General features: G+C 39.8%; 1 protein-coding gene across 1 annotated transcript in view; it reads right to left on the reverse strand.

Moving 5' to 3' along the window:
• The window catches only part of LOC146450180 (uncharacterized), an 83621-nt gene that overhangs the window by 47358 nt on the left and 8621 nt on the right, over positions 1 to 27642 (reverse strand). Inside the window, exons 3-7 of the mRNA XM_085100648.1 lie at positions 21438 to 21509; positions 19368 to 19439; positions 9125 to 9196; positions 4036 to 4192; positions 2804 to 2976 (exon numbers count right to left, since the gene is read on the reverse strand). Of these exons, the coding sequence (XP_084956774.1) occupies positions 2804 to 2976; positions 4036 to 4192; positions 9125 to 9196; positions 19368 to 19439; positions 21438 to 21509 (546 nt within the window). The remainder of the gene's footprint in view (positions 1 to 2803; positions 2977 to 4035; positions 4193 to 9124; positions 9197 to 19367; positions 19440 to 21437; positions 21510 to 27642) is intronic.

Raw genomic sequence — 27642 nt, forward strand, 5'->3', positions numbered from 1 at the left:
CTGCGAACAATATGTGACCCTCAACGGGAAAACAGGGACAAAGGTGATAGCAAGCTCACAACACGGTAACACAGCACGCTTAGCGTGTCTAGATTCACGGATATGCGCATACTAATTTGCAGAACAATAAGAGAACACACTACCTTTTGTTTGGAAATAGTTAGCGCGCTAAACCTTTTGTTTCGATAAGTGTGCTCGATGTCACGCTTAGCGTGCGTTTTAACACGCTAAAACTTTCAAGAACACGCTTGAATAATAACAGAAACAACACCAAGTCATTTCAGCTGTCATTGTTGAGACGAAAGTTTGAGCAAAGTTTATAAATAAACGCCACTGATTTGCGTTCAATGTGCGATCCCTTTCGAACTTTGAATTAACAACGAAGGTCAAAGTAGGAAAAATTTTCATTTTACTTACTTAAACCTTGATCTCGAAGGTACAGCGCAACTATTACGTCTATATTGCCGAAGATTGAAGAAGTGTACGGATATCAGGCACGTCATTTTCAAAGCTTATTGAACATTTTCCAAACGATTATAGGCTCCTGCGAAGACAGCTGAGCTGCTTCTAGTTTCCAACGAACCAAAATGTCATCCAATTTGCCGTGACACAAGTGACGTGACAGAGGCGCTTAAACTTGCATAATATTTTTCCCGTCAGATTTTAGAACTGAAACATTAATTTTCTTCGATTTTGTACCCGTTTTTGCAGCGCTCACGCGACTCATACTTTAGTGAATTCTCTTGTTTACACTTCCGATAAATTTCTCATTATGATTGACTCTGATAAACCACACCAGATTCAACTGTATCGAGAAACAAAGTGAGCTCGAACTGTAATAGAAACCTTGCTATTTTCACTTTTTTACAGTGAAGAAACACATCCGAAATTCTTATCAAAAGCAGATCTATGTCACGTGCTAGGTAACCAGAACAGCGTGGATCAAGTTTCATTTTGCCGAAAACAAAACACGCTCGACAAATTTGCTCAGAAGCATGCCAGCGAGCTGTGGGATTTGACTGTCCTTTCCAAAGCTGTTTCGTTTTCTGCTCTTATAGTGTTCCTCATACCTATTTTGGGAAATTACATTACGTCATTTAGGAACGTTCTGAGCTTTGCGATGAGACTTTGCTTAGTCGGTCACCTCAATATATCAATAATTTAATGTCAATAATTAAACAATCTGCCTATCACTCACGCTGAAATGATGTAATTTTACGAGAATTCCCTCCTGGAAAAAATGTATCGATTATAATTTGGTGGTAGGTCTTTTATCGCCGGGTTCCCACCCTGTGGAATGCTTTACCTCTTGCCATACAGAATCTAGATCACTGCATTGTTCTAAATCCTCACTGAAAACTTATCTTTTTAAGTTAGCTTTTGATGCCAAGTATAACTCTAATTTATCATACCTAGCTTAATTTCCATAATGTAACGCGCCTTTGGTCATTTTATGTTAAAAGGGGCAATACAAGTTGTTAATTAGAAATATTTAGCATAAAAATTAATTTGCTAATTTAACAATTTCTGAAAGTAGAAAAAAAAATTAATCTTAAAGTCCGTGCGAGATAATCTTAAAGAAACTGTTATAAAAAAGTTAATTTGCCATCGAAGTGACCTAACGAGCTCATCTTCAGGCTTCTTTTGTGGCTTATTAGCAAGCTTTTTTGTTTTTTCAGATTCGAGTTACATACTTGTGAAAAAGTCTCGCGAAGATAGGAGGAGGCTTTTCTCCATGAAACGTTCTATAAAGGAAAAGCTTGGACAACCTAGATCGCATAAGTAAGTAAAAACTCAAATATAGCGATCTCAAATATAGCGATGAGAAAAAGAAAACTCAAGCAGAGAGTAAACAGGGCTTCTGGTTCGAACAACCTTCAACTTCACGGATGGAAGATGAGTCTCTGTAGGGATCTCCTGTGTTGTTTTCCATTGGTCGGCGGCATGACCTCCTTGACATCTGCTGCAATGGTGTGCGAAAACTGTGCAAATCTCTGGAGGCCGAAAACTCAGGGCTTACTTCTACGAGTATTCCTTCCATTCAAATGAATATAATAGGGATGATATATTTTCCAGATTTGAACGAAATTTGGCCGGCAAGATGTACGTCACACACTAATGCACCTAAGTGATTCAAGCTCTTGCGAAAATCGAAAAAGCTTTCTTGCGTCTTCTCAGCGCGTGAGACTCGTTATAATTATTAAACTTTACAATACATTTTCTTAGTACACAGTAGGCAGATCGAGAAAGCCTGACACGCTTTGTTAGCCCATTATCTCCTGAAGGATATAGTCTAGCTTGTTGCGATATGTGCATTAATGTGAGAGCTGGTAGTTGATGCAGTCAAAGCACAAACTGACAGTTTTGGGTCTCAGTGCTTTGATCAGCTTACAAAATCGAAAGCGTTATTTTCAGATTTTACAGCTTAATAGCTTTACCGTAATATATAGTTAACGTTTTTAAGGTTTCTATAAAAGCAGCCCGCATAGGTTTGGAATAACCTGTTAACGATTGTCCTAGAAAATTCACAGTTTCCCTTAAACCTTCGTTTCTCGGCCAACTGTGCATTTTTCGTACAGTCTTTCGCCTCGAACAATATTGTCTGATATGGTAACCGCCTGAGGAGTGAATTTGCTAAAAAACCGCGCGCTCAATTTTATACCACTTGACAATTTTTTTTGTCCAATAGTAACGCGTATCAATGATTATAATCGGTGAATTATAATTTATCATAACAGACAATCCCTGAAAAGCAAATTGACATTTACTTTGGAGAGTATCACGTCCGACTCTTTCTACTTACCGGGAGAAACAAAGGAGAAATCTAACTTGTATCCTCTGCGCGTGACACTGCCGTCTGAGTGAAAGGTTAGCACAGCATAGCGTCCAGTGAAACTGATTTTCAATCCAGACCTCACCCCACAGTATGTCTCTACGGTATAGTTGTTATCATTGGAAATCCTCAAGTAGTCATAACTGCAAACATGAAAGACGTATTTGTTTAGTTTATTTATGATGAGATAAGATAAACTTAAATGACGTGAGCTAACACAACTTGACAAGATAAGATGAGACAAAATCACATTACTAACAATGAAGTCGACATATAAACATTAAAATACTGCAAGCATTACAATAACTTACTTCAAAAACTCATCACTACCTCATAAGCCCATTGCCCTATCAAATGGTCGATAATAGATCACGTGGAGTGACTTTATCTCGATAAACTTCCTCCTCATTAGTATGCGGTGTTTTTCACGATTGCCAATTCTCAAAGTTCACAAAAGCATAATTGATATGAACTATATTGACACACGCTTTTCCAGGAATGTTTTTGAGGCTGTTCAAAAAACTTGCAGTACGTGTTTTATAGGGTCTAAAACCACTCGGCTGCACCTCATGGTTTCAAACCCGATTAAACACTCCTGATCGTTTTTTAAACATTACTTAAACTATATAATGATTAGTCCACAAGGTTACCGAAGACATTCCTTAAGTAATGTATAGCCTAATAATAAGTAATGCAAATACGACGACTCAGACAAACAAATCTTACACATAGTTTACTTATTCATTTTGTAGAAAAAACAAAGCAAAAGTTCAAAAACACCCGATAATCAGGCCAGGATGAAGTACAGAAAGACGCGAAAAAAAAAAAAGTAAAGCAGATCACATGCATGCAAGACTAGTTTTTTTCAAATGTGTCATGACAATAACTGACAAGGCAGTCTAGTTATTAATTTTATCCTTATCTGCAGATTAAAACAACAACAACGTGAACAAAAAACAACAAAAACAAACAAAGAACAGGTGAATGATTTTAGAGATAAAAGTAGCTCATTTTAGTGTAATGAGACTAGCAGGTAACTTTGTTTTTTGGGATGTCTCACTAACTTTTTAATTTCAGTAGTACATACCATTTATCAATCACAGCAAATGTAGACAAAACAAGGGAAGAATCATTACCGCCCATAATCATTCAATGGAGGTTAAGCAATGTGTAATCTAAACACTGATTCGATAGTTTTGTACCTGCAAGATGAATGACTCTCCAAGGTAAAATAAGAAAAGTAAATCTTCACAGCCAGGCCATGTGGAATATAAACTCGATAAACACAGTCCATGTTGTTTGGATAGTTGTTTGGATATCCGGGACTTTTCAGTACGTTGTTGACAACGGCACCACATCCTGTTGGATTACGTGGACATTTATTTTTAAATAAGCATCATATTAAGGTTAAAGGGAAGAGAAAAATTGAGTGAAATAAAATAAGAAAAAAAATTTCCTATTTTAAAATCATTACTCGCATACTACATCCTGTTGCATTACGAACACATTTATTTTTAAATAAGCATTGTATCAAGGTTAAAGGAAAGTGAAAAACTGAGTGAAATATCTTTTTTAACTAAAAATGATTGCTCTACTTTTCATTAAATTCCAAAGAAAGACAATTAATATCAATCCAATTTTAATAAAGTAAACTCTGCAAAAAATCAGCACAACGTGTATAAATTAATTAGTGTATAGCTTTGGTACATTTTTTTGGTATTTTTTCTTCCACTCTAATTACATATCAGCATTTGAATATTTTACAGAGAAACACTTGTTTTAACACAGTTCATTTATTTTTCACCTGAAGGACTACGAATCAGCAAACGAGGTTCTGATTTCTTTCTATTTACCCTTAAAGTGCTCCTAACTCCTAGAGTTTTTTGTCCAAAACTAATTTTCATATTTTGGTGAGTATATCTGCGAAAAAAAATTGATTTGGTTGAATCTTCGCTTTCTTGTCATCTTTATAGTTGAGTTCCGAGTGGTTCACGACGCGCAAGCGATTCTTAGTCAGCTCTCTTTATTTTCAAACTTTTAAAGGCTTTTTGTAACAAAATCAGTTCGATTCGGGCTCCATGGCCATCTGAATTCTATTGAAATTTACAATGTCATCCACGTCATCGCATTTGGAGGCGAGTTTTGACCCAGATAACTTAGAAATCGATTTTCTCGATAATACGAAAAGAGAGCCGGTCAGGATTTATCCCATTTATCACCACAGAGATCACCACAAACCTCGAGTGAATCTAGCGATGACGAAGATGCTGCTTATGCTAACGACCCTCTGGCGGACGAAAAAAGGACGACGAAATAGCAAGGGCAAATGAAGGTTAACGAAGATCTCGGAAAGTATTCTAAAGGACCGATTAAAGGGCAATATAGAACTCATGGAATTGCAAGATTATCGCGTGTTCACATTAATTTCGCGCGTGCTTTGGTCCATCCTCGGTCACCCAGGGGCAGTTAGTCGGGTAGCAGGGATTTTCGTGGGTGAAAGTTTACTGTAAGAAGGGGACGAGCCCCTGGGCAATTACTCTTACCGAACCACTTCCAGATGCATTTGAATTCCCCGATTTCGATTGGCCAGAAAATAATCAGCGAAGAGGACCAGCCGGGCGACTCTGATGCCTTCTCACACGAATTGTCTTCCTCATCGATCGCTACAGGTGCGAGGGCCTTTCAACGGGAAGATTCTCGACGACAGCTTCAGAAAAAAAAACTCAGCGAAGTAGAGAAAATCGCAAAGTTTAAAATGGCCACGGGTAAACAAACACTCACCGAGAAATTTTCACGGCGGACTTTTGGAATGTATCGTAGTATCGTAAATTTTTATAGGTAATGCGCGATTTCTCCAGTGTTGTATATATAGCTAGTAGAGTAAACAATGATACTTGACGATATTTCTTAGCTAATTTGTTGATGCGTCCGATGCTTTTGACGGGGTGTGAATCTCCGTTGTACGGACCACGCAACTATATTAATCGAGCATTTGAACGACCGGCCAGCTACAGTGTATCAAATCTACGCACTTTCTTCTTTTCGCGCGAAACCAAAACTCCCTTAGCTTACCAATTAATGACCAAAGTTGTAGGGAATGCTAACTTTGAGGAAGATCTACATCGAGCGTTGGAGGAAAGCTTCTCTCTATTTCCTGTAGTCCAGTTAAGAGCTGAACTTAAATTCATTATCGTAAAATTGTGAGGAAAAGAGATGTTTTCGGACAATTATCTGTTGGTTGTTGTAATTTCACCTCTCTTGTCAAATTGTTGAGTACAAGGTAAATTGACTCAGGTGCAAGAAATTGAAGCTGCTTTCATAGGGTAATACAAGACCAAAGATCAAGAAAAATTGCATGAAAAGATGGGGAGGGGAGGGGGGGGGGGTTACTTTATTCTATGGAATCCCGCTGTCGTTGACTGGAGATGAAACATTCAGGGCAATATTCTCAAAAGAGTATTATCAAAAGGATATTGCTGCTGTTGTTTGTGATCAGGTGCATAAAGCACCGAAATTGAGTGAAAACTAATCAGAACCATTAAAGAAACATTAATCTTACCTAAAAAGAAAAACAAAGTTGTATTTAGAAGGTATTTTTTTCTTCATTTTGAAAAAGCTCATTTTCTAAAACAAATTGGTCACCATGGCAGCATCAAAGTCAATAAACAGTAAACGACCACATAAACTTTTTTTAGTTAAATATCTGAAAGCGTCCTGAAGTTTCATGGTGTTTCCGCGAATATTAAGAAACGTTATTCAGGTTCAAAATCGCCGTGGAGAGAATTTCCCCCTCCCATCTACATACGGTTAATCTAACTTTCTAAAAGAAACAAGTGGAGTATGCATGATGTTGTCGTGTTCTCAATGACGACAGCGCCATTAGACCAATCCTCCTTAAAACTCGGTCATGTAAGAAAATTGTGATGATCTAAGGCGATTTTCCGTATTTCAACATGGCACAAAATAGCGAAGATTTCGCCAAATCAAAAAAGAAATACTTCCGCAGAGTTTCTTACCAAAACATAGGAATTTTTGTGGGAGAAAAAAATGGGGGAGGAAGGGTTTAGGTGCACATTAATTGAGTGAGCTCAGCATATTGTTAAATTAATATCCTCTATTCACATAAGACGTTAATAAAGTTTTACAAAAGAATGCATGTACTTGGCTAGCAGAATCAATTTCTAGAAAGTGACAATCGAGTGAAGATTACCGCAACCAAATACAATAAGAAACCAGCTTTAAGAAACTTATTTCTCCACCAAGTTTACGAAAATATCCACTAAATAAATTACGCCGACTAAAACTCTTTGTTCTGCAGACATGAAGGCGTTGGAAGATTAAATTTTCAAAAATTTTATTAACAATGTATACTTAGCGAAGAAAGAGAAATGTAGTCGCCTAGTAGTCAATGTAGTTGTAAGAAGCTAGTGAATGGCGGTCTTTGTGTTGTCGGTGGGTTTGTCCAAGGAGGAGTTGTAGTTATAAACTGCATTAATGGAGACCTAAGTGAACCTGTTTTTAACAGAGTTAGTACATTTTTAAACTGACCGGTAATGGAAAGCCCCCTAATTTTCAATTCCTTATCGTCGCTCCATTTGTATGCGACAATTGTCACAAGTGTAACGTTAGATTAAAAACCTAATTCTAGTAATATATACTTCAAACGTACAGGTCATATCTTACCTGGTACTTGACTTGGTGTCGGGGATGCTGAGCTATTTGTAGTCGGTAGGTTTGTCGACGGAGTAGAAGTGGCTGTTAAGAATCAATTTAAAAAGGAAATAAATAGAGACAACTTGTAAGCCAGTTTGTCAAGGTGGTGCACTTCAAGGTGGTGTAACAGTAACGACACTTGGAATCTCCCCTGAAACGCTCAGTAGAGCCTTCTGATATCCCCTACACCTCTATGTCTAATACAGTACTGTATTAACGACGATGGGTGAATAAAACTCCGGTTCTGGGGTCGAGAGAAAAGAAACTTCCAAACTGATCCATTTTGCCTGTCAGAAAATCGCCTGGGGTTTAATTGCAGATCGATACACAATTTGAATATTGCAGTTGTTGACAAATACAAACAAATGTTTTATAATCCTCAGTATCAGGAGCAATCAGGGATCAGGGGTGATCACGCAACTTTGGCAATTTTTCTCGTCTACGTGTGTCCAAAATTCATCGAGGGCCTGCCCTCAATGACCAGTAGATTTTTTTAAAATATTTTGCAGTAGTTCCAATTTTTTTCAAAGAAGAACGCCCACTTTCTGATAATGTTTTAAAGATCTCGAAACGTTTGTGAAGTTAGGCTTGATTACCAGCCACTGTTCAAGAAATGAGCCCACGCTCAACTCAAATTTTTGAAATCTGTAGTGGTCACCGCAGAATAATCCGAGCTAATAAATCAATTAGCAAATGCCACGGTGCTATCGTACACAATGGGATAGAAAAGCTAATCCAAATGGCTCAGAAAAATCTCTTATAGCAAAGCAAAACACGCTTGAAGACATGCTTGTAAAACCAAATGTAAACGTTTTTATCAATACAATGGACACAGCGATAGTCGCGGAGGTCTGTCCACTTCATTTTTTACATGTTGCTCCTGTTCTTTATAGTTAGTTGTAAAATTTAAACTCTTAAACGGGCATCTTTGGTCTCGCATTTGTTAAATGACAAGCGGTCTTGGTTGGCACATCATTGCGCGGTGAACTATAAGAATCACACCTTACGCCACGTATAAGCAGGTTTACCGAATCAAAACTATTTTTGATTTTATTCTTCACAACTCTCACCGCCTCTGGGCATTTTTCTGCTTGTCGATCTAGTTTAGCATAGGATTGCCGTCGGATGTTACTTAAGGTGACCAGTTGAGCCGCATAAATTTAATTTTGAATTTACGTCACAAACATGGTCCGCCGCGCACGCGTCTCGCCGTCTCTTCTCGGGAAGGAAAGAATTAAGAGAAGAAAAAAATACAGTCACCTAGTAGTCAGTTTAGTAGAAGGAAATGGTGACTGGTGGTCTTTGTGTTGTCTGTGGGTTTGTCCAAGGAAGTATTGTATTGTTTCTTGTTAAGAAACGTGCTTCAAACTGCATTAATGCAAAACCTGTTTTTCAGCGAAATCATATTATGGTATTTTTTTAAACTGAGCTGTAATGGCTGGCTCCCTTAAATCTTCAATTACTTATCGTCGCGCAGTTTGTATGTGAAAGTTAATTTGTTGTCGAAAAATGTAACGTTACAGTTTGAAAACCTAAATCTAGTTATATATACTTCAAAAAACACAAGTGATATCTTACCTGTTGCTTGACTCGGTGTCGGGGACGCTGGTCTGTTTGTGGTTGATGGGTTTGTCCACGGAGTCAAAGTAGCTGTTAAGAATCAATTTAGAAAGACAATAAATAGAGACATCTTGTAAACCAGTTTGTCTCGGTGGTGTACTTCCAAACTTATCCGTGACACTTGTCAGAAAACCGCCTTTATTTAATTAGGGAGCAATAACAACTTTCTGAGAATCTGTTGAAGACCTCGAAACATTTGTGACCCGAGGGATCGACGGAATTCAAGGCTACATTTTTGTAGGATTATATTTATATAAATATATGAAACATATATTTGAACTTCGGGTTAAATATTCAATAGAAGAAAGATACTCGCAGTTTTAACACAACCTAACCAGTTGCGAAAATAAATATCTATGTTTCATATATTCCTATTAATTTATTCACGCTTCACGGGTATATCACGAAATCACAATTTGACCATCTCCCAGTTGGCTTGATAGCTCAGTTGCTAGAGAACTCCACCGGCATCGCAGTGGTCATGGGTTCAAATCCCGTTCAAGCATGAATTCTTTCTGGAATTCTTTTCGCAACTGCATAAGTTGCTAAGATAACTGCGAGAATCTTTCTTCTATTTAAGTAATACTATAAATCATATTAAGTAATATTACTGCTTACATATACGTCAGTATCGTTATGTAATATTGTAAGTAAGCTTATTGTTAACTAGTGTTAAAGTCTTTTAGTGTCGTTTTGTATTGCACACCTCATAAATAGTGGGCCTAACTCTTGAACGCGTCTCCATTGCCTTTTAGGACTTAATTCCGACTACAGATTAAGGCGCGAACTGTCCACCGACTTTCCCATGTAGAAAATTATTTGGTATTAACGGAACATCATCTGCAGGATTCACTGACTGCACCAGTAAAGGCCGTTATCAGTTCTTCGTCCGTCACATCATCCCATATAAAGCTTGTTTGGACCCCTTTATCTTAGACCCGTGTGCAACGCCAAAGTGTGGAGTCAAATGGGGATTTAAATGCCATTGTACTTCTTTGTCGGCTGTAGTTACTCTAATCTTGTTTTCGTCTAGCTTGTCTACAACAAGTTCTTCCAGTTGTCGATTTGCTCCCCCGAAATGAGTCCCATTGTCTGAATTCATTTCTTTCGGCAATCGTCTGCGATTCGCTAACCCTAAAATAGGTTAAGGAAGGAATCGTTGTCCAGTGCAATTGCCATTTTGAAGTGTACCGCTCTGGTGGTTATACATGCAAACAGACAAAGTTATGCCTTAGCTATTTGTTGTCCTCTGCTTGGAATGTTATGAAAGGCCCTTCAAATCTACAAGCATACGACCGAACTCAAGAAGTGGAGTCTAAAGCCAAATTCTTGGGTGAGCCGCTGTGATTTGTTGCGACAATTTGGCTTTTCTCTTACGGTATTCATAGCACTAAGCTTCACAATCTCGGATTTCTTCTCGTCTCTACATTAACCAGAAACGAAAGAGGACAACATTAGCAATGTTTGAGGTGTGATTCCCTTTTTCCATGATAATGTCCCATGATCAGCTTTGTTATTCAGTTCTCTCGTCTTTCATGGTAAGATGATAAGGTACTTAACGTCATGTGGTAAATACTAAGCATTCTCTAGACGAGCACCAGATCTCATAAATCCATCTTCATCAATTCTTGGTTTTAGGGCGAGTAACTTGTTACCACCTGGAAGTGTTTTATCCCTTGTCAATTATGAGTACTCTTCTCCAAATGATTCCGCTTGTGCTGACTTCATTACTTGAATGCGCGCGTCTTCGATGTCGTTGGTAGTCAGCCCACTTTTAATGCGTTTCTCTCCACGTAAACTCAGACAATTGTGTACGAGGCGATAAACCCAGGCCAGTGTTCTGATGAGACTAATCCAGGTAGAAAAGCGTCTCGTTTCAAGCCACTACGTAGCATGGTTTTGGATAGCCAACATCGTTGTCCCTTTAATGCTGCAGTCAGTCTGTAGGCGTGCCTGTTTTTTGACCTCTTTCGTTGCTGTTTCATGATTCGATCTATTGCCCATTTAGATATTTTTCCTCTGTAAAGACAAAAAGGTCCGTCCCACCAGGTGTCCTTGCTAGCTAACTCCTCGACTGATTAGACTCTTGTGAGACAATCAGCTGAATTATTGTCAGTGGAAAAATGCATCCACCGTCGAGGACTTGTGTGAGACTGTATTTCTCCAATTCTGTTTACAACAAACGCCTTAAATGTCCTGGTTGGTTAGGCGATTTATCTACCATAACACGTTCATGCTATCCGACCAAGACGGGATTTCGCTAGTTGCCATCTTCAATGCTTACGATATCGATGCACTTAGTCTGAATCCTAGAATTGCGCCCATCAGCTCTAAACGAAGGATACTTGTAGCTGTAAGTGGTGCAACTCTTGATTTAGAAGCCACTAGATGGAGCGAAACAGTTCCATCAATGTGCTCATGTCTGTAATACACGACTGCTCCATACACATTCGATGAGGCATCCACGAATGTGTGTAGACTCGCGGACTTCACATCCCTGTCTACCGGCTATAGACAACACGATCTTAATTTTTTACTAAATGCTCTAGTTCATTGTTGAATCACCGAATAGCCCCCTTTTCTTGTTACAACTGAAGCGACTGCTCACTAGTCGTTGCCCGTGGTCCAGATTTCTTGGAACAAAGCCTTTACACGAATGGTATATGGCGTCCGAAATCCCAAAGGCGCGAAAAATGTTGTTCTTCTTCTCAGGAAATTGCGCTTTAGTAGGTGTAACATCTGTACACATCTCGTGGTGGATGGACTCGGAAGATGAACATGTTTTCCTTCTCTTCCCATAGTACTCCGAACTTCTGAACAGAGGGCAGCTTACCCTTATCTAGGTCCACTTTTCGCTGCTGGTATCTCCCACAACAATTGTTCTGAATTAAACAACTTAGGTCCCTGTTGTACGACATCGCTAAAAGATCCCCTTGCGCTTGGCTGACGCGTCAGACACAATGTTCTTCTCCGTCGTTGCCTCGTCCGGCCTCATAACAGATAAGTGTGGTAGGCAACAGGACTTAATGGGCTTTTCTCTGTTTTTGAGATCTTCCTTACGCAACCTTTCTTCTGGCTCCTTGAGAATGCGTTTCTCTGTTCTTCTCAAGCATCTTAGGGCTGTCTTGTAGTTGTCCGGTAACACTGATCGGTCGTCTTTCCAAAGAACTAGGACTTCGTACCGCCCGCTCTCAAATCTGATAGACCGCTTAAGTTTCTCGAGCGCGAATTTCTTATTTGGAGTCTCAAAGCTGTGACTTAGCAATTCTATCTCCAAGACCTTTTGGAGTTTGCAATTTAGTTGCTGCTCTTATCGTCGACACGTATAAAATAAGTGTGAGCGAAACTTGTTCGATAGCGTCCCTCATCAGTACTATTTGGATCGCCGATCGTGTCCATCCGAAGGCCATTAACCGTGCAACTGTTTTTACTGGTTTTCTTATAACATCCCTCTCTGATTGATACCGACAAAAATGTCGATGATTGGGCGTGGTCCAAGGTAAAGTAATACCCTTTAGATGCTCTAACGTCTTCCCGTATTTTGCCCAGTTGATTGCTCCAATGTTCCCTGAAATGCGTTCTGCAGTGAAAGCTACTATCTTTACATCTATCTTTCCATCTAAGCTTTCAAGATTTAGTTGGAAGATTTTTGTCTCGAAGCTGTCGGTTCGACCATTTAGAACGTAAACAGTTACTCTACGGTTCTCCCATTAAAGTCCTAATTCAACTGTTGATGTATGTCTTACTGCTAGCATCGTCCAATAGCGCATTAACGACCACTCGTCTTGCACCATTTTTCATTACTGCTGTTACTTTCCGAATTGCAACATATTCGCGTCTAGTTTCTTTCATGTGCATTGCTGTTGTGTTCGATGTCTCCGGTCAGACCAGTGTGGACTCCCCTTCCGTAATATCTCCAACTGGAGCTACTTTAGTTTCATCCCGATGGACGTTTAAGGGCTGAAGATTGTAGCTGTCACTCCTATTGCCGTTTCTTGCAATCTCCGGCCTCTCCTTTCTTTACAATGTAGTACGACTGTTGTGCGTCCCTACAAGCCAAAAAATCGGGACCGTGGGAACGATATTCCGTGTTGGGTCTCTCCTTGGCATCTATAGCAACAACGTTGTTGGGCTGCTTTCCACCACCTCTTTTCAACGGTTATACCTTAAGACTCGTCACACCAAAGGGGTGGTTATTTCCACAAACTTTGCATGTTCAGCGGCTCTTCCAAGGCCATTGGCCTGGATTGCCCGCGAGTGAACTGATCTGGCCAAGAAAACGATTGATTTCTCCTTGGGGTACTGCAATTGCCCCATATCCCTCGAAGCGTCTCAGCTTGTAGTGTCTGGAATTCTGCTTCTTGTATAACCCAATGTCGTAATGCTTCTACGCACTGTGGTTTCTTGTGTTCAAAAATCCGTCGATGGTACTGCGCTAGCATTTACTATGTCATCTTCCTCTGTAGCTTATCATAGAGCGATCCGTTGCCCAACTCCTTATGTCGGCCAGCCTCTTTAAGGTTAATAACTTCGTCTTTTTTTTAACAAATTTTATTTGCATACATGACATGAGATTTACAATACTGAGCACTATTACATTAATCTGTTCATGTTGTCCTTCAGCAGCATGGTTAAAAATATAAAAAACTGTCCAATTGAGGCCTTAAACTGCTGTTTAAAAGTAAAAACTAGAATCCAAGCTTTCGCCTATCAACGGCATCATCAGGGATGAGAAAATATTCCGCGCGCGCTGTATATATATGCAAAGAGAGTGTAGGGTGAAGGGTGAAATGTGTAAAAAATGTGGCGTATGTGTGAAAGCTATAGAAATAAACTGTGAGCGTTATACAACGTTCTAATGATGGATTGTAGTCTCTAAAATGAAATATTAAAATAGCAGTTCCGCGAATTCAGTACATTCCTCTCGGGAATTGAGTGTGGGCTTGTATTTTCTGATCTAAAATGCTTCGTAGAGGCGTAGATTAGCGGGATCGTTTTCGCTCATAATAATTTTGATGTTAATGCCTTTATGGTCGTTGTTCTGGCAGGAAGAGATGTGTTTTTTAACGGAGGAGTTATCGTTATTGAGATGTTCTCTTACGCGGTCATGGATGAAGCCTGTTGTGCTACCAATGTATTGTTGATCGCAGCTGTTGCAGGTGAGCTGGTACACTGCATTTCTTCGTAAACACAATCCGGTGTTAGCGATGGGGCAGTTGTCTCTGGTGCATTTGCGCTCCGTGGAGGTGTGGGATAGGGCTTGTCTGAGCGTGTAGGACTTGTGGGCAACGCGTACTGGGATGTTTTCCTTTCTAAAAATGTTAGTGATCTTGTGATTGAGTCGTTCAGAAATGTAAGGGATCTTAAGGTACGACCACTCCATGCCGGTAGGCTGAGAGTTTCGTTGAAGATTTTGCGGGCATTTTGCCTGCTCTATACTGTTCTCTGGGTAACCGTTAAGGGGAAGGATGTCATCGAATGCGCCCAGGTGTTGTTTGGTAGATGTATTTGAGGAGCATCTGTCTTCAATGCGTTTTCTCTCGTTGCGAATGAAGTTGAGTTTGGATTTGGTTGGCATGGCTGACTGATAGTGGACAAATAGTGGTTTCTTGGCTGGCTTTTTGTAGAATTCAAAAGAGCTGTTGCCATCCTGTGAAATGTGACTTTGAAGTCCAGCAACGACAGCGACTGGCCATTCGGTGTTGTTTGTGGTTTTTCGATTTCAAATTTCAAGTTAGGGTGCACATTGTTTATTATCTTGTGGGAGTGGTCAGCTGTTTCTTCATTAGTCGTTTGGAGATAGATGTCGTCTACATATCTCTTGTAAGGGTTTATCATTAGGTGCGAGGAGAGGGCGATGCTGTGTAGGTTGCTGGAGGTGTTGTATGCCAGGTATCTTTGGGAGCGGATCTGGGATGCTGCTTCTGACAAAACAGACAAGAAAACCATAAAAGAACTTAAAGAGAAGAACTACGTATGCCTTCCCAGCGATAAAGATACTGAATTCTGCGTCATACAACAGGACACATACACACGGGTCGCCCTTGACTATCTTAATGACGCCAACACCTACCAAAAAGTGTCCCGCATGTCAGCCAAGACAGTCGAAAATAAAGTAAACACAGCCTGGAAGAAGATCTGCCGACAAAATGAATTCCCTCCCTTTGTCCAAAAGAGCTTCCTTGCGTCAAACACAGACCTGCCCAAATTCTACCATCTCAGGTCCATCTCAGGTCCCGATATCAAAATACGACCTATCGTATCCAATTTCAACGGACCTACCCAACGGATTTCATGGCTTTTCGCCAACGCCCTCAAACCTATGCTAAAACATGTCCTAGCCCATTTAGAAAACAGTCTCGAACTTATTAGATGCATCCAAGCTGGCGATCTCACCACAAACAAAGCGCTATCTTATCCATGTAGCCTCGATGTGGTGTCCTTATACACCACAATACCTATACAAGAAGCCATCACCAACGCTACAGACAGAATCCAAAACTCAGTACTCCACCTCTCCAAACAAGACGTCTCAGACCTCCTCCAAGTCACGCTAAACAACATGTACTTCTCCTTCAGAGATCAAGTTTTTCGCCAAAAAGAAGGCCTACCTATGGATTCTAGCATTTCAAGCATATTGGCCATCCTATTTATGGATAAACTTGAATCCATCGCCCTCTCCTCGCACCTAATGATAAACCCTTACAAGAGATATGTAGACGACATCTATCTCCAAACGACTAATGAAGAAACAGCTGACCACTTCCACAAGATAATAAACAATGTGCACCCTAACTTGAAATTTGAAATCGAAAAACCACAAACAACACCGAATGGCCAGTCGCTGTCGTTGCTGGACTTCAAAGTCACATTTCACAGGATGGCAACAGCTCTTTTGAATTCTACAAAAAGCCAGCCAAGAAACCACTATTTGTCCACTATCAGTCAGCCATGCCAACCAAATCCAAACTCAACTTCATTCGCAACGAGAGAAAACGCATTGAAGGCAGATGCTCCTCAAATACATCTACAAAACAACACCTGGGCGCATTCGATGACATCCTTCCCCTTAACGGTTACCCAGAGAAATATACATCAAATACCATTTTTACAAATTTTACAGTGATTCCGTACAAAATGATAAAGCTAGAAAGCAGCTGCTGAAGATTCTTACTAAATTAAAAGAAAAAATATATATTTATATAAAGCAATTTTTAAGGAAAAAGAAACGCCCATCTAAGTCTGAAATTTGACAAACACTTATTAGCGACAGCAATCTGTTGTAGAGTCTGAATTTTATCGGAAAGTCGTAAAAGGAAGCCCTGGAAGCTCAGTACACCCCCGTCTTTGCTTGTACAGAAGATGTGGTATTTTAAAGCCTGCCAATATGAAGATTTTTCGAAAAAGCCGTAAAGTATATTACTTTGATTTAAAGAAAGCTTAACATGGGTCTTTTGTAGCCACCAGTCTTGAATTGTATTCCAGAAGAAGTGCACTTCGGTGCAGAGGACGAACAAGTGGTATAAGGTTTGTCTCTCATTTTTGCACAGAGGACAGATGTCACTTTCGGCTATTCCATCGCAGTGTAAGCTAAACTGGGTGGGTAGTATGTTATGTATAATTTTATACTGAAACATCATTAGTTTGACCTCTTTTGTAATTTTAAACGGTAACTGGTATACTTTTTTCAAGTGTTTTTTCGGTAAAGCCATGTCTCAAAATTTTATTCTGGGAGGTTGGTGGTTCAAATGTATCTGTTAAGATTGACGAGTAGATAGAGCCAGTGGACAAGTTTGTCACGGAGTTTTCTTCAGCGTTGGTATGATTCTGCGGAGTTATTGTTTTTTTCCACAAAGACGGAAAGGCATCTAACAAACCATAAAATGTTGTAAAGGGCACCTGTAGGTTATACAAAGTCTGAAACTCAGAGTAGCTGTAGAGATTTCCGTGTCTGTTAAATAAACCACATACGTAGACGATGTTGTGGGAAAACCATCTTTTGCAGAAAACCGGTTTCTTATCAATTAAAATATTGCGATTGTTCCAAAGAATTTCAGTTTTATAGTCTACTTCATTTTTCTTCGACTTTTTGAAGTCATGCCAATACAACAGAATTGAACGGTAGAAAGGGGAAAGGTTTTCCAGCGAGAGCATCTTAGGATCGTAATTGCATCTGGTTAAGAAAAAGAGGTTACCGTGTTGTTGGGCCATAACATCAGGAATAATTTTCCAAGAGGAGAGTACCTCGTTTTGGATTCTTTTAATTCACGCAATTTTCAAAGCTTTCTCCATGATTGTGCTTCTTTTAATTTTCGCGGGCTTCCCGTCCCAGATGAAATTAAAAGTAATCTTATTTATTTCTTCTACGTATTGCTTGGGGACATTTAAAACAGAAGCGTAATATATCAGTTTTGACAGGCCTAGTGTTTTAACTATGTTAATTTTTCCATAGAGCGTTAGTTTTCTTCTTTTCCAGGTGTTTAAAGTTTGTTCCAATTCTCGTACTTTAGCACCAAAATTTAGCTCTTCCGCAGGTGTACGATTATGCGAGAAAAAAGATTCCGAGAGAGAGTATTGGCTCCTTTGGCCATTTAAAACCAAAGGGCGTGTCTTCGTTATTTTTCCATTGCCCAAGCCACATTGTCTCAGTTTTGGTAGTGTTTATTTCCAATCCAGAAAGGAGGCTAAAATTTTGAAGGAGGTCTAACAGTTGGACGACCGAATGTCGATCACGGACGAAAACAGTTGTATCATAAGCATATTGTGTTACTTTTATTTCATGATTGTTTATCAGAATTCCTTTGATGGACGAATTGTTTTTAAAGCTCTTCCAAAAACTTCGATTCCTAGAACAAAAAGGACTCCTGATAAAGGTTGATAACTTCGATGTTTTGGATATCAGCGAACTTCTCTATATCTTTGGCGTTACCGACACGGATTGGCTTAAAATCTTCAAGTTCCTCCAAATAGAGTGCGATCTGTCCTCTTCTTCCTCGTTACTTGTAGAGGTAAGCAGAGATGGAATGATACAAATTCTCAATAACCTTTCGCCCGATAACTACTGTCCGGGCTACATTAACTTTCGTTCGGGTACCGCAGTTGCTTTGTCGATACGGGTTTGAAAAAACTGGGCGTTGATGCTTTGCTTAGTGGACCCTCAAGCTGTGGTCAGTGCCTGATGGTGTTTTCCGAGTCTTCTTGTCGTTTAATTCTTCTTCTAGGCCGAGCTCCTCGCTGATCTCTCTCTCCAGGGCTAAATGGGTTTCTTTGACATTTTCCTTGGCGATCTTTTTTGCCCGTTTATCTTTTCTTCACTCTCTTATTTTTCGGGCAAATTTTTCTTCGACCCGTTCCTTCTCAAGCCTCAATGGCTAGCTATTCACTAAAACACTTAGCTACTTATCTCTCGGCGCGCTCTCGAGCCTTTCGCTTTTCGACGTGTAAGCCTTCACATCTCCGGGAAGCACAAAATACGATAATAGATGATTTGCAGATATTGGGCAAAATATGAAGATTTTTGTAGAAAAATGGAGGGGGGGGGGGGGGGGGGAGGTGCACTTTACTTAAGTGAGCTTCCCTAATTGTTACTATCAGTTGGGGCTGGCATATAAGGTTTATGACAATCGGGAACTTTGGAATAAAGAAAAAAATTACACAATCTATGTGTTTTTAATTACACAAGTCATTCGGAAGCCTAGTTTAATGTTAATTCTTGCCCGGAAAATCTTAATTTAACCCTATCTAGACCGGGATTCTTTTTTGTTTTCTGGCTCTGGGAAGGTCGAGGGGTTGGGGGAGACATGAAGAGACATGAAGGGGGCAGTTGAATTACATTTTCAAAAACCTATATTAACAACGTATACTACGAGAAGAAAAAGAAATACAATCACCTAGTAGTCAACGCAGTAGTTGGAAGATAGTTAATTGTTGTCTTTGTGTTGTCGGTGGGTTTGACCAAGTAGGCATTGTTATGTTTCTTGTTAAGAAGTGTGTCATAAACTACATTAAAATGGAGACCTACGTGAACCTGTTTTTAACTGAATTGGTCAATTTTTAAACTGACCGGTAATGGTAAGCTCCCTTAAATCTTCAATTCCTCATCGTTGAACAATTTGTATGCTAAAGTTGTCGACAAGTCTAACGTATGATTGGAAACCTTATTCCAGTAATATATACTTCAAAAACACAAGTCATTTATTACCTTGTGCTGGACTTGATGTCGCGGACGCTGGTCTGTTTGTGGTTGATGGGTTTATCGACGGAGTCACATTGACTGTTGAGAATGAAATTAAAGGCGACGTAAATAGAGACATTTTGTAAACCAGTTTGTCAAGGTGATGCACTTGCCGATTTATCTACGATGCTTGTGAGAAAACCGCCTGGTATTTAATTGCGGATGGATGGGAAATTAGAATGTGGCAGTTTTTGACAAGTACAAACGAATGTTTTATAATTCTCAGTATCAGGAACAATTGGGGGAGATCAGTCAAACATTGGCTAGTAATTTTCTCTACATGTATTCAAAGGTCATGGAGGGCCTCTCAACAACCAGCAAATTTTTATTATATTTTCAAGTAGTTCCGTTTGTTTTCAGAGGAGAATACGCACTTTCTGAGAATCTGCTGAAGTTCTGCAGTCATTTGTGAGCTTAGCATTCGATAAAAACCCGCTGTTCGTGAAATGAGCACACGCTCATCTCCGAAGAGATAGTTGGACACGTGACCTTGGCACTGTTAATTTCCAGCAATGAGAAACGTATCTGCCTGAATCTCCCAGGCAACATAAATTACGTAAATTTGCTTTGAGAGGGTTATGGTGGATTAAGTGGATAGTATGCGATCGTGTTATTGAGAAGTTTAAGATTTAAAATCTCAAAGCTGTGCAACGGTAATCGTTGAAAAAGTTGGTTACCATGCAAGACGTGCTCGTTATTCAAACGACTCGATTGGGAAAGTCTCTAATTTTCCAAGCTGCGCCGATGGTTTTTGATGCCGTGAAACGGTCGAACTGTCAATCTATAGCTGCCGTTTATTCCGCCCTTGATGTCGCTGACACAGGATCAAGTCGAATTTTTGAAATCTACAGAGGTCAACGTCGAATAATCCGAGCCGATAAACTAATTATCAAATGCCACAGTGCTAGCGTACACAATGGGATAGAGAAGCTAATACAAATGGCTCAGAATGATAAGAATAAAACGCTTGAAGACATGCTTGTAAAACCAAAATGTAAACGTTTTATCAATACAATGGACACAGCGTGAGTCGCGTAGGTCTATCCGCTACGTTTTTACATGCTGTTCCTGTTCTTTAAAATTAGTTGTAAAATTTAACGGGCATCTTTGGTCTCGCGTTTGTTAAATGACAATTTGTCTTGGTTGGCACAAAATTGCGTGGTGAAATGTAAGAATCACACCTCATGCCATATTTTTAAAAGCAGGTTTACCGAAACGAAAGTATTCTTGATTTCATTCTCCACTACGCTCGCCTCCTCTGGGCATTTTTAAAGAGGTTTTTGTGGCAACGATCGATCGTTGCACAAGAATCGTTCGACGTCGACACTATTAAGCTGGAAATCCAAAGCATTGGCTAACCTTTTAGCCTTTTGCCTTTTAAACTACAGTTCTCTTTCGACGATTACTGAATTTTTGTACCACAAAGCAGACACACGGAGAGGGTAGAACCCATAGTCTTCATAGGCGTTTGAACACCTGTCGGGCTAGAAGAAACTATCTCAGTAATCGCCCAAAATTATACTTTCAATCTTCAGAGTTTTGGTCCCTCTCTCGTTCTTTTTTGTTGAGCTAATTTAGAATGGGATTGCCGTCGGATGTCATTTAAGGTGACCAGTTGAGCCGCATAAATTTAATTTTGAATTTACGTCACAGACATGGTCGGCCGCGCACGGGTCCCACCATTTCTTCTTGGGGAGGAAAGAAAAAAAAGAGAAGAAAAAGAAATACAGTCACCTACTAGTCAATTTAGTAGTAAGAAAATATTGAATCGTGTTCTTTGTGTTGTCTTTTGGTTTGTCCAAGGAAGCATTGTAATGTTTCTTCTTAAGAAGTGTGTTTTAAACTACATTAATGGAGAACCTGTTTTTCATCGAAATGGTACATTTTTAAACTGAACTGTAATGGCTGGCTCCCTCAAATCTTCAATTACTCATCGTCACGCAGTTTGTATGTGAAAGTCGTCGACAAATGTAACGTTACAGCTTGAAAACCTAAATCTAGTAATATATACTTCAAAAAATACAAGTCATATATTACCTGTTGCTTGACTCGGTGTCGGGGACGCTGGTCTGTTTGTGGTTGGTGGGTTTGTCCACGGAGTCAAAGTAGCTGTTGAGAATCAATTAAGAAACACAATAAACTGAGACATCTTGTAAATCAGTTTTTCAAGGTGATTTACTTCCAGACTTATCCATGATACCTGCAGAAAACCGCCTGTATTTAATTGCGGATTAACGGCAACTTTCTGAGAATCTGTTGAAGACTTCCAAATATTTGTGATCCGAGGGAGTGACCTACATTTTTGTAGAAATATATTAATATAAATATATGAAACATATATTTGAGCTGCGGGTGAAAGATTAAACAGAAGAAAAATCCTCGCCCTTTTTCGTTTCAAGCCGCTACGTAGCATTGAATACCACTAAAATCAATCCATATTCATCTAGTACCTTGGTTTGGTCGAGCGCTCACCATAAAAGTCCATTATTTTTGACTATGTGCTGATACAAGACTTCCGTGGAGATACATCACTGCTATATGTCACACACTAACGCTATTGCTTGCTTGTGGAACCGCAGCAAAACGTTGAAAAGCTCCCGTTGCAACTTAGGTCCCTGCTGTATGACATCGCTCAAAGAGATCCCCTCGCACTTGGCTGACGCGTCAGAAACAGCGCACGTCTCCGTCGTTGCTTTTTCCGGCCTTATAACAGGAAAGTGTGGTATGTGGCAGGACCCAATTGCTTTTTTCTCTGTTTTTGGGATCTTCATTACCCAACCTTTCTTCTGGTTCCTTAGGAATGCATTTCTCTGTACCGCTCAAGCGTCTCCGGGCTGTCTCATAGCTGTACGGTAACACTGACCGGTCGTCTTTCCAAGGGAAACGTGTTCGATAGCCTCCCTGATCAGTACTATTTACATCCCCGATACATGTCCATCCGAGGGCCGTTAACCATGGAACTGTTTTTCCTGGCTTCCCTCTAACATCCCTCACTGATTGATACCGATGAAAATGCCGACGATTGGGCGTGGTCCAAGGTTAAGTAATTCCTTTTAGATGCTCCCACTTCCGCGCGTATTTAGCCCAGTTGATTACTCCAATGTTCCCTGTAACGCGTTCTGCGATGAAAGCTGCTAACTTACATTTATCTTTCCATCTACGCTTTGAAGTTTTAGTTCGAAGATTTTTGTCTCGAGGCTGTCGGTGTGACCATTTAGAACGTTAACAGTTACTCTACGGTCCTCCCCTTGAAGTCCTAATTCAGCTGCTACATCACTGTTGATGTATGTCTTACTACTAGCGTTGTCTTGTGCCATTTTTGAATACTAGTGTTACTTTACTCAGTGAAACATATTCGCTTCTATTTTTTTTTCATGTGCATTGCTGTTATGGGCGATCTCTGCGGTAAGACCCGTGTGGACTCCCCTCCGTGGTATCTCTAACTGGAGCTTCTTTTGTTTCATCTCGATGGACTTGTTAGGGCTGACGATTGTAGCTGTCACTCCTATTACCGTTTCTTGCAATCCCCGGCCTCCCCTTTGCTTTACAATGTAGCGCGCCTGTTGTGCGTCCGTTCAAACCACAAAATCGGGACTGTGGGAACTATATTCCGTGGTGGGTCTCTCCTAGGCATCTGTAGCAAAAACGTCGTTGCGCCGCTTTCAGCCACCTTTTTTTCAACGGTTATAACTTAAAACTCGTCGCACTAAATGGGGTGGTTATTTCCAGAGACTCTCCATTTGCGGCGGCTCTTACTAGGCCAGATTTCTCTTAGGGGTACTGGAATTGCCCCATATCTTTCGAAGCGTCTCAGCTAGTACTATCTGGAATTCCGATTCTTGTATAACCCATTGTCGTAATCTTTCAACAAGCTGCTGTTTCTTGTGTTCAAAAATCCATCGATGGTACTTCCTCTGTAGCTTATCATAAACGATCTATTTCCCAAGTCCTAATGTTGGTCAGCCCCTTAAAAGTTAATAACTGCGATGTCTAGGATAACAGCGAACTTATCTATATATTTGACGTTACCGGCACGGATTAGCTTCCAAGTAGAATACGATCTGTCGTCTTCTTCCTCCATACTTTCTAATCTGCTCTTAGCAGCTTCATAAGCAGACGTTGAATGATCCAAATTCTCAATAACCCTTAACCCTTCGCACGATAAGTACTGTCTGAGCTACAGTAGCTTGTGTTTGGGAACCGCAGTTGCTGTGTCGATACGGGCTTGAAAAATACTGGGTGCTGATCCTTTGCTTAGTGGACCCTCTGGCTGTGGTCGGTACCTGATGGTGTTTTCCGAGTCTTCCTGTCGTCTAATTCTGCTTCTAGTCCGAGCTCCTCACTGATCTCTATCTTCAGAGCTAACTGGTTTTCTTTGACGTTTTCCTTGGCGATCTGTTATGCCTTTTTATCATTTCGGGACCGACTCTCAAGCTCTCTTAATTTCTTGAGCAAATTCTTCTTCGACCTCCTTCCTTCTTCGCCCCAATGGCTAGCTCTAAACTAAAAACCCTTAGCTGCTAATCTCTCAGCGCGCTCTCGAGCCTTTCTCTCTTCGACGTGTAAGTCTTCACATCTCTGGGAAGCACAATATACGGCACTAGATGATTCGCAGATATTCGCCAAAATATGAGGATTTTTGTAGAAAAAAATTGGGTCGTTAGGAGCACTTTAATTAGGTGAGCTTGGCATGTTGTTAGTATCAGTTGGGGCTGGAATACATAGTTTATGACAATCGGGAACTTTGGAGTAAAGACAAATTACACATTACATGTGTTGTTAGATACACAAGTCATTCGAAAGCCTCGTTTAATGTACATTCGGAAAATCTTATATTAACCTTGTCTAGACTGGGCTTCTTTTATTTTTTGTCTTCTGTGGCTGGGAAGGTCTGGAGGTGGGGGGAAGGTGATTGTCCCCCCTCTATAACAGTGGGAGTATATGACAGTGAGACTTAAAGAATAGATAGTACGTTTAAAGACGTCTCCTTTGAGGTCCACAACGCGAAGTGATGACGTCATTCCATGTGGTAAGAAAAGTCATAATTGCCAAATGGCGGCCATCTTGGATTTCTGGATTCTTAAAAAACCTTCAGGAAAGCCGCGAAATTGAACGAAAAGTAATCAAAACCAAAACACAAACAACGTTATGAGCTAAACATATTTAAAAATACGGGAAAAAAAGTGTTGTTTCTTCATTTTAAAAAGGATTTTTTCTATTTTCTCAAAAAAAAAATGCCTGTAAAAAATGGTTGCCACGCATCTACGCAAGGCTACGAACACTAACGGCCACATTAATTTTTTTTCTGGATAAATTTCTGAAACAATCCTAAAGTTTAAGATAGTTGGCTCAAATATTTTAAAGACATTTAGGTTGAAAGTCGCCGTGGCAACAATCAGCACTCCCAACCACTCCTCGGACTAGATAGGGGTAAAGTATTTAAGAAAGACTACTTAAATTGGTATCCTCTATATACATGATGTTATCAAAGATGTTACCAAAGTTTCACGAAACAAATGCATGTACTTGGCTAGCAGAATCAATCTTTGGAGAGTGAAAAAGTACAATAAAACTCTCATCATCGCAACCGAGTTCATTAAGAAACCAGGTTTTGGAGCCTTCCCTCTCCACCAAGTTTAAACCAGTATTGACTTACTACGTTGCTCCGATTAAAATGCTTTGTTCCGCAGACATGAAGGCGTTAGAAAATAAATTAAATTAAAAAAATATTTATATTAACAATATATACTAAGAGAAGAAAAAGAAATACAGTCACCTAGTAGCCAACGCAGTAGCAGTAAGATAATGAATGGTGGTCTTTGTGTTGTCGGTGGGTTTGTCTAAGCAGGCATTATAATGTTTAAGAAGTGTGTTATAAAATGCATTAATGGAGACCTAGGTAAACCTGCTTTTCACTGAATTGGTCCATTTTAAACTAACCGGTGATGTTAAGCTCCCTTAAATCTTCAATTCCTCACCGTCGCGCAATTTTGTATCCTAAAGTTGTCGACAAGTGTTTCGTTAGATTGTAAACCTTATTCCAGTAATATATACTTCAGACATACAAGTCACATATTACCTGTTGCTCTACTCGGTGTCGGGGACACTGCTCCGTTTGTGGTTGGTGTGGTTGTCCACGGAGTCACATTGGCTATTAAGAATCAAATTGAAAAAGAAATAAATAGAGAAATCTTGTAAACCAGTTTGTCAAGGTAGTGCAGTTGCAAACTTATCCGGGATGCTTGTCAGAAAACCGCCTGGTATTTGATTGCGAATCGACGGGGAATTTAAATGTGGCAGTTTTTGACAAGTACAAACAGATGTTCTATAATCCTCAGTATCGGGGGCAATCAGGGGCGATCAGTCAAATATTGGTTAGGTATTTTCTCTACATGTATCTAAATGTCATAGAGGGCCTCTCAATAACCGGCACATGTTTATTATATTTTCAAGTAGTTCCATTTATTTTAAAAGAAGAACGCTCACTTTCTGAGAATCTGTTAAAGTTCTCCAAACATTTGTGAGCTTAGGATCGATTACTAGCTGTTGTTCGCGAAATGAGTGCACGCTCATCCCCGAAGAGACAGTTGAACGCGTCACCTTGGCATTGTTAATTGCAACCAATGATAATCTTGTTTGCCTGAATCGACCAGGCAACTTAAGTTACATAAATTAGCTGCAAGGGGGATATGGTGGATTAAGTGGATAGTATGCGATCGTGTTATTGAGAAGTTTAAGATTCAAAATCTTAACGCTGTGCAACGGGAATGGTTGAAAAAGTTGGCTAAACATGTAAGATGTATTCGTTATATTATTTTACCGACACGATTGGGGAAGTCTTTAATTTTCCAAGCTGCACCAATGGTTTTTGATGTCGTGAAACGGTAGAACTTACAATCCATAGCTGTCGTAATTTCGCCTTTGATGTCGCTGACAAAGGATCAAGTCGAATTTTTTAAACCTACAAGGGTCACCGACGAAAAATCCAAGCCAATAAACCAATTAGCAAATGCCACAGCGCATGCGTACAAAATGGAATAGAGAAGCTAATTCAAATGGCTCATAATGATAAGAAAATCTCTTTTAGCATATTAATAGAAACTACATTAATGGAGAAATTGTTTTTAATCGAAATGGTACTTTTTTAAAACTGAACTGTAATGGCTTGCTCTCTTAAAAGTCCTTAAAATTTCAAATTATTCATCGTCGCTCAGTTTCCATGTGAAAGTTGTCGGCAAATGTAACATTACATTTTGAAAACCGAAATTTAGTAATATATACTTCAAAAAATACAAGTCATATATTACCTGTTGCCGGAATCGCTTTCTGAGACGCTAATCTGTTTGTGGTTGGTGGGTTTGTCCGTGGAGTCAAAGTAGCTGTTAAGAATCAATAAAGAAACACAATAAATAGAGGCATCTTGTAAACAAGTTTTTCAAGGTGGTGTGCTTGCAAACTTATCCATGATACCTGTCAGAAAACTACCTGTATTTAATTATGGATCAACGGCACCTTTAAGAGAATCTGTTGAAGACTTCCAAACATTTGTGACCCGAGGGAGCGACCAACATTTTTCTAGAAAAATATTAATATAAATACATAAAACACATATTTGAACTGCGGATGGAAGATGAAACAGAAGAAAGATCTTCGCAGTTTTTCGTTTTAGGCCGCTGCGTAGCATTGTTTTTGATAGCTAACACAGTTGTCCCTCTATTGCTGCAGTCTGCTTGTAGGCGTGCTTGTTTCCTGACCTCTTTCGTTGCTGTTTCATGATATGATCTACTGCCCATTCATATTTTTTCCTCTCCAAATACAAAGGTCCTTCCCACCATGTGTCCTTACTCGCTAACTCCTCTACTGATAAGCCTCTTGTTGGACGATCAGCTGAGTTCTCTTCAGTTAACAATATCTTTGCTGTTGCGGACTTGTGTGAGACTTTACTTCTCCAATTCTGTTTCCAACAAATGGCTTATATGTCCTACTTCGGACATGTATCTAAAATAACACTTTCATGATATCCGACCAAAACGTGATTTTGCGAGTTGCAATCTTCAATGCTTTCCATATCGATACACTTGTCTTAATCCTAGAATTGCGCCCATCTGCTCTAAACGAGGGATTCGTGTGGCTGTAAGGGGTGGAACTCTTAACTTGGAAGCCACTAGGTGGACCGAAAAAAGTTCTACCACTGTGCTCATATTTTTAATACACTACCGCTCCATACACACTTGATGAGGAA

This window comes from Pavona decussata, unplaced genomic scaffold, assembly GCF_977016875.1.
Source record: "Pavona decussata unplaced genomic scaffold, jaPavDecu1.1 SCAFFOLD_482, whole genome shotgun sequence".
Classification (NCBI taxonomy): Eukaryota; Metazoa; Cnidaria; class Anthozoa; order Scleractinia; family Agariciidae; genus Pavona; species Pavona decussata.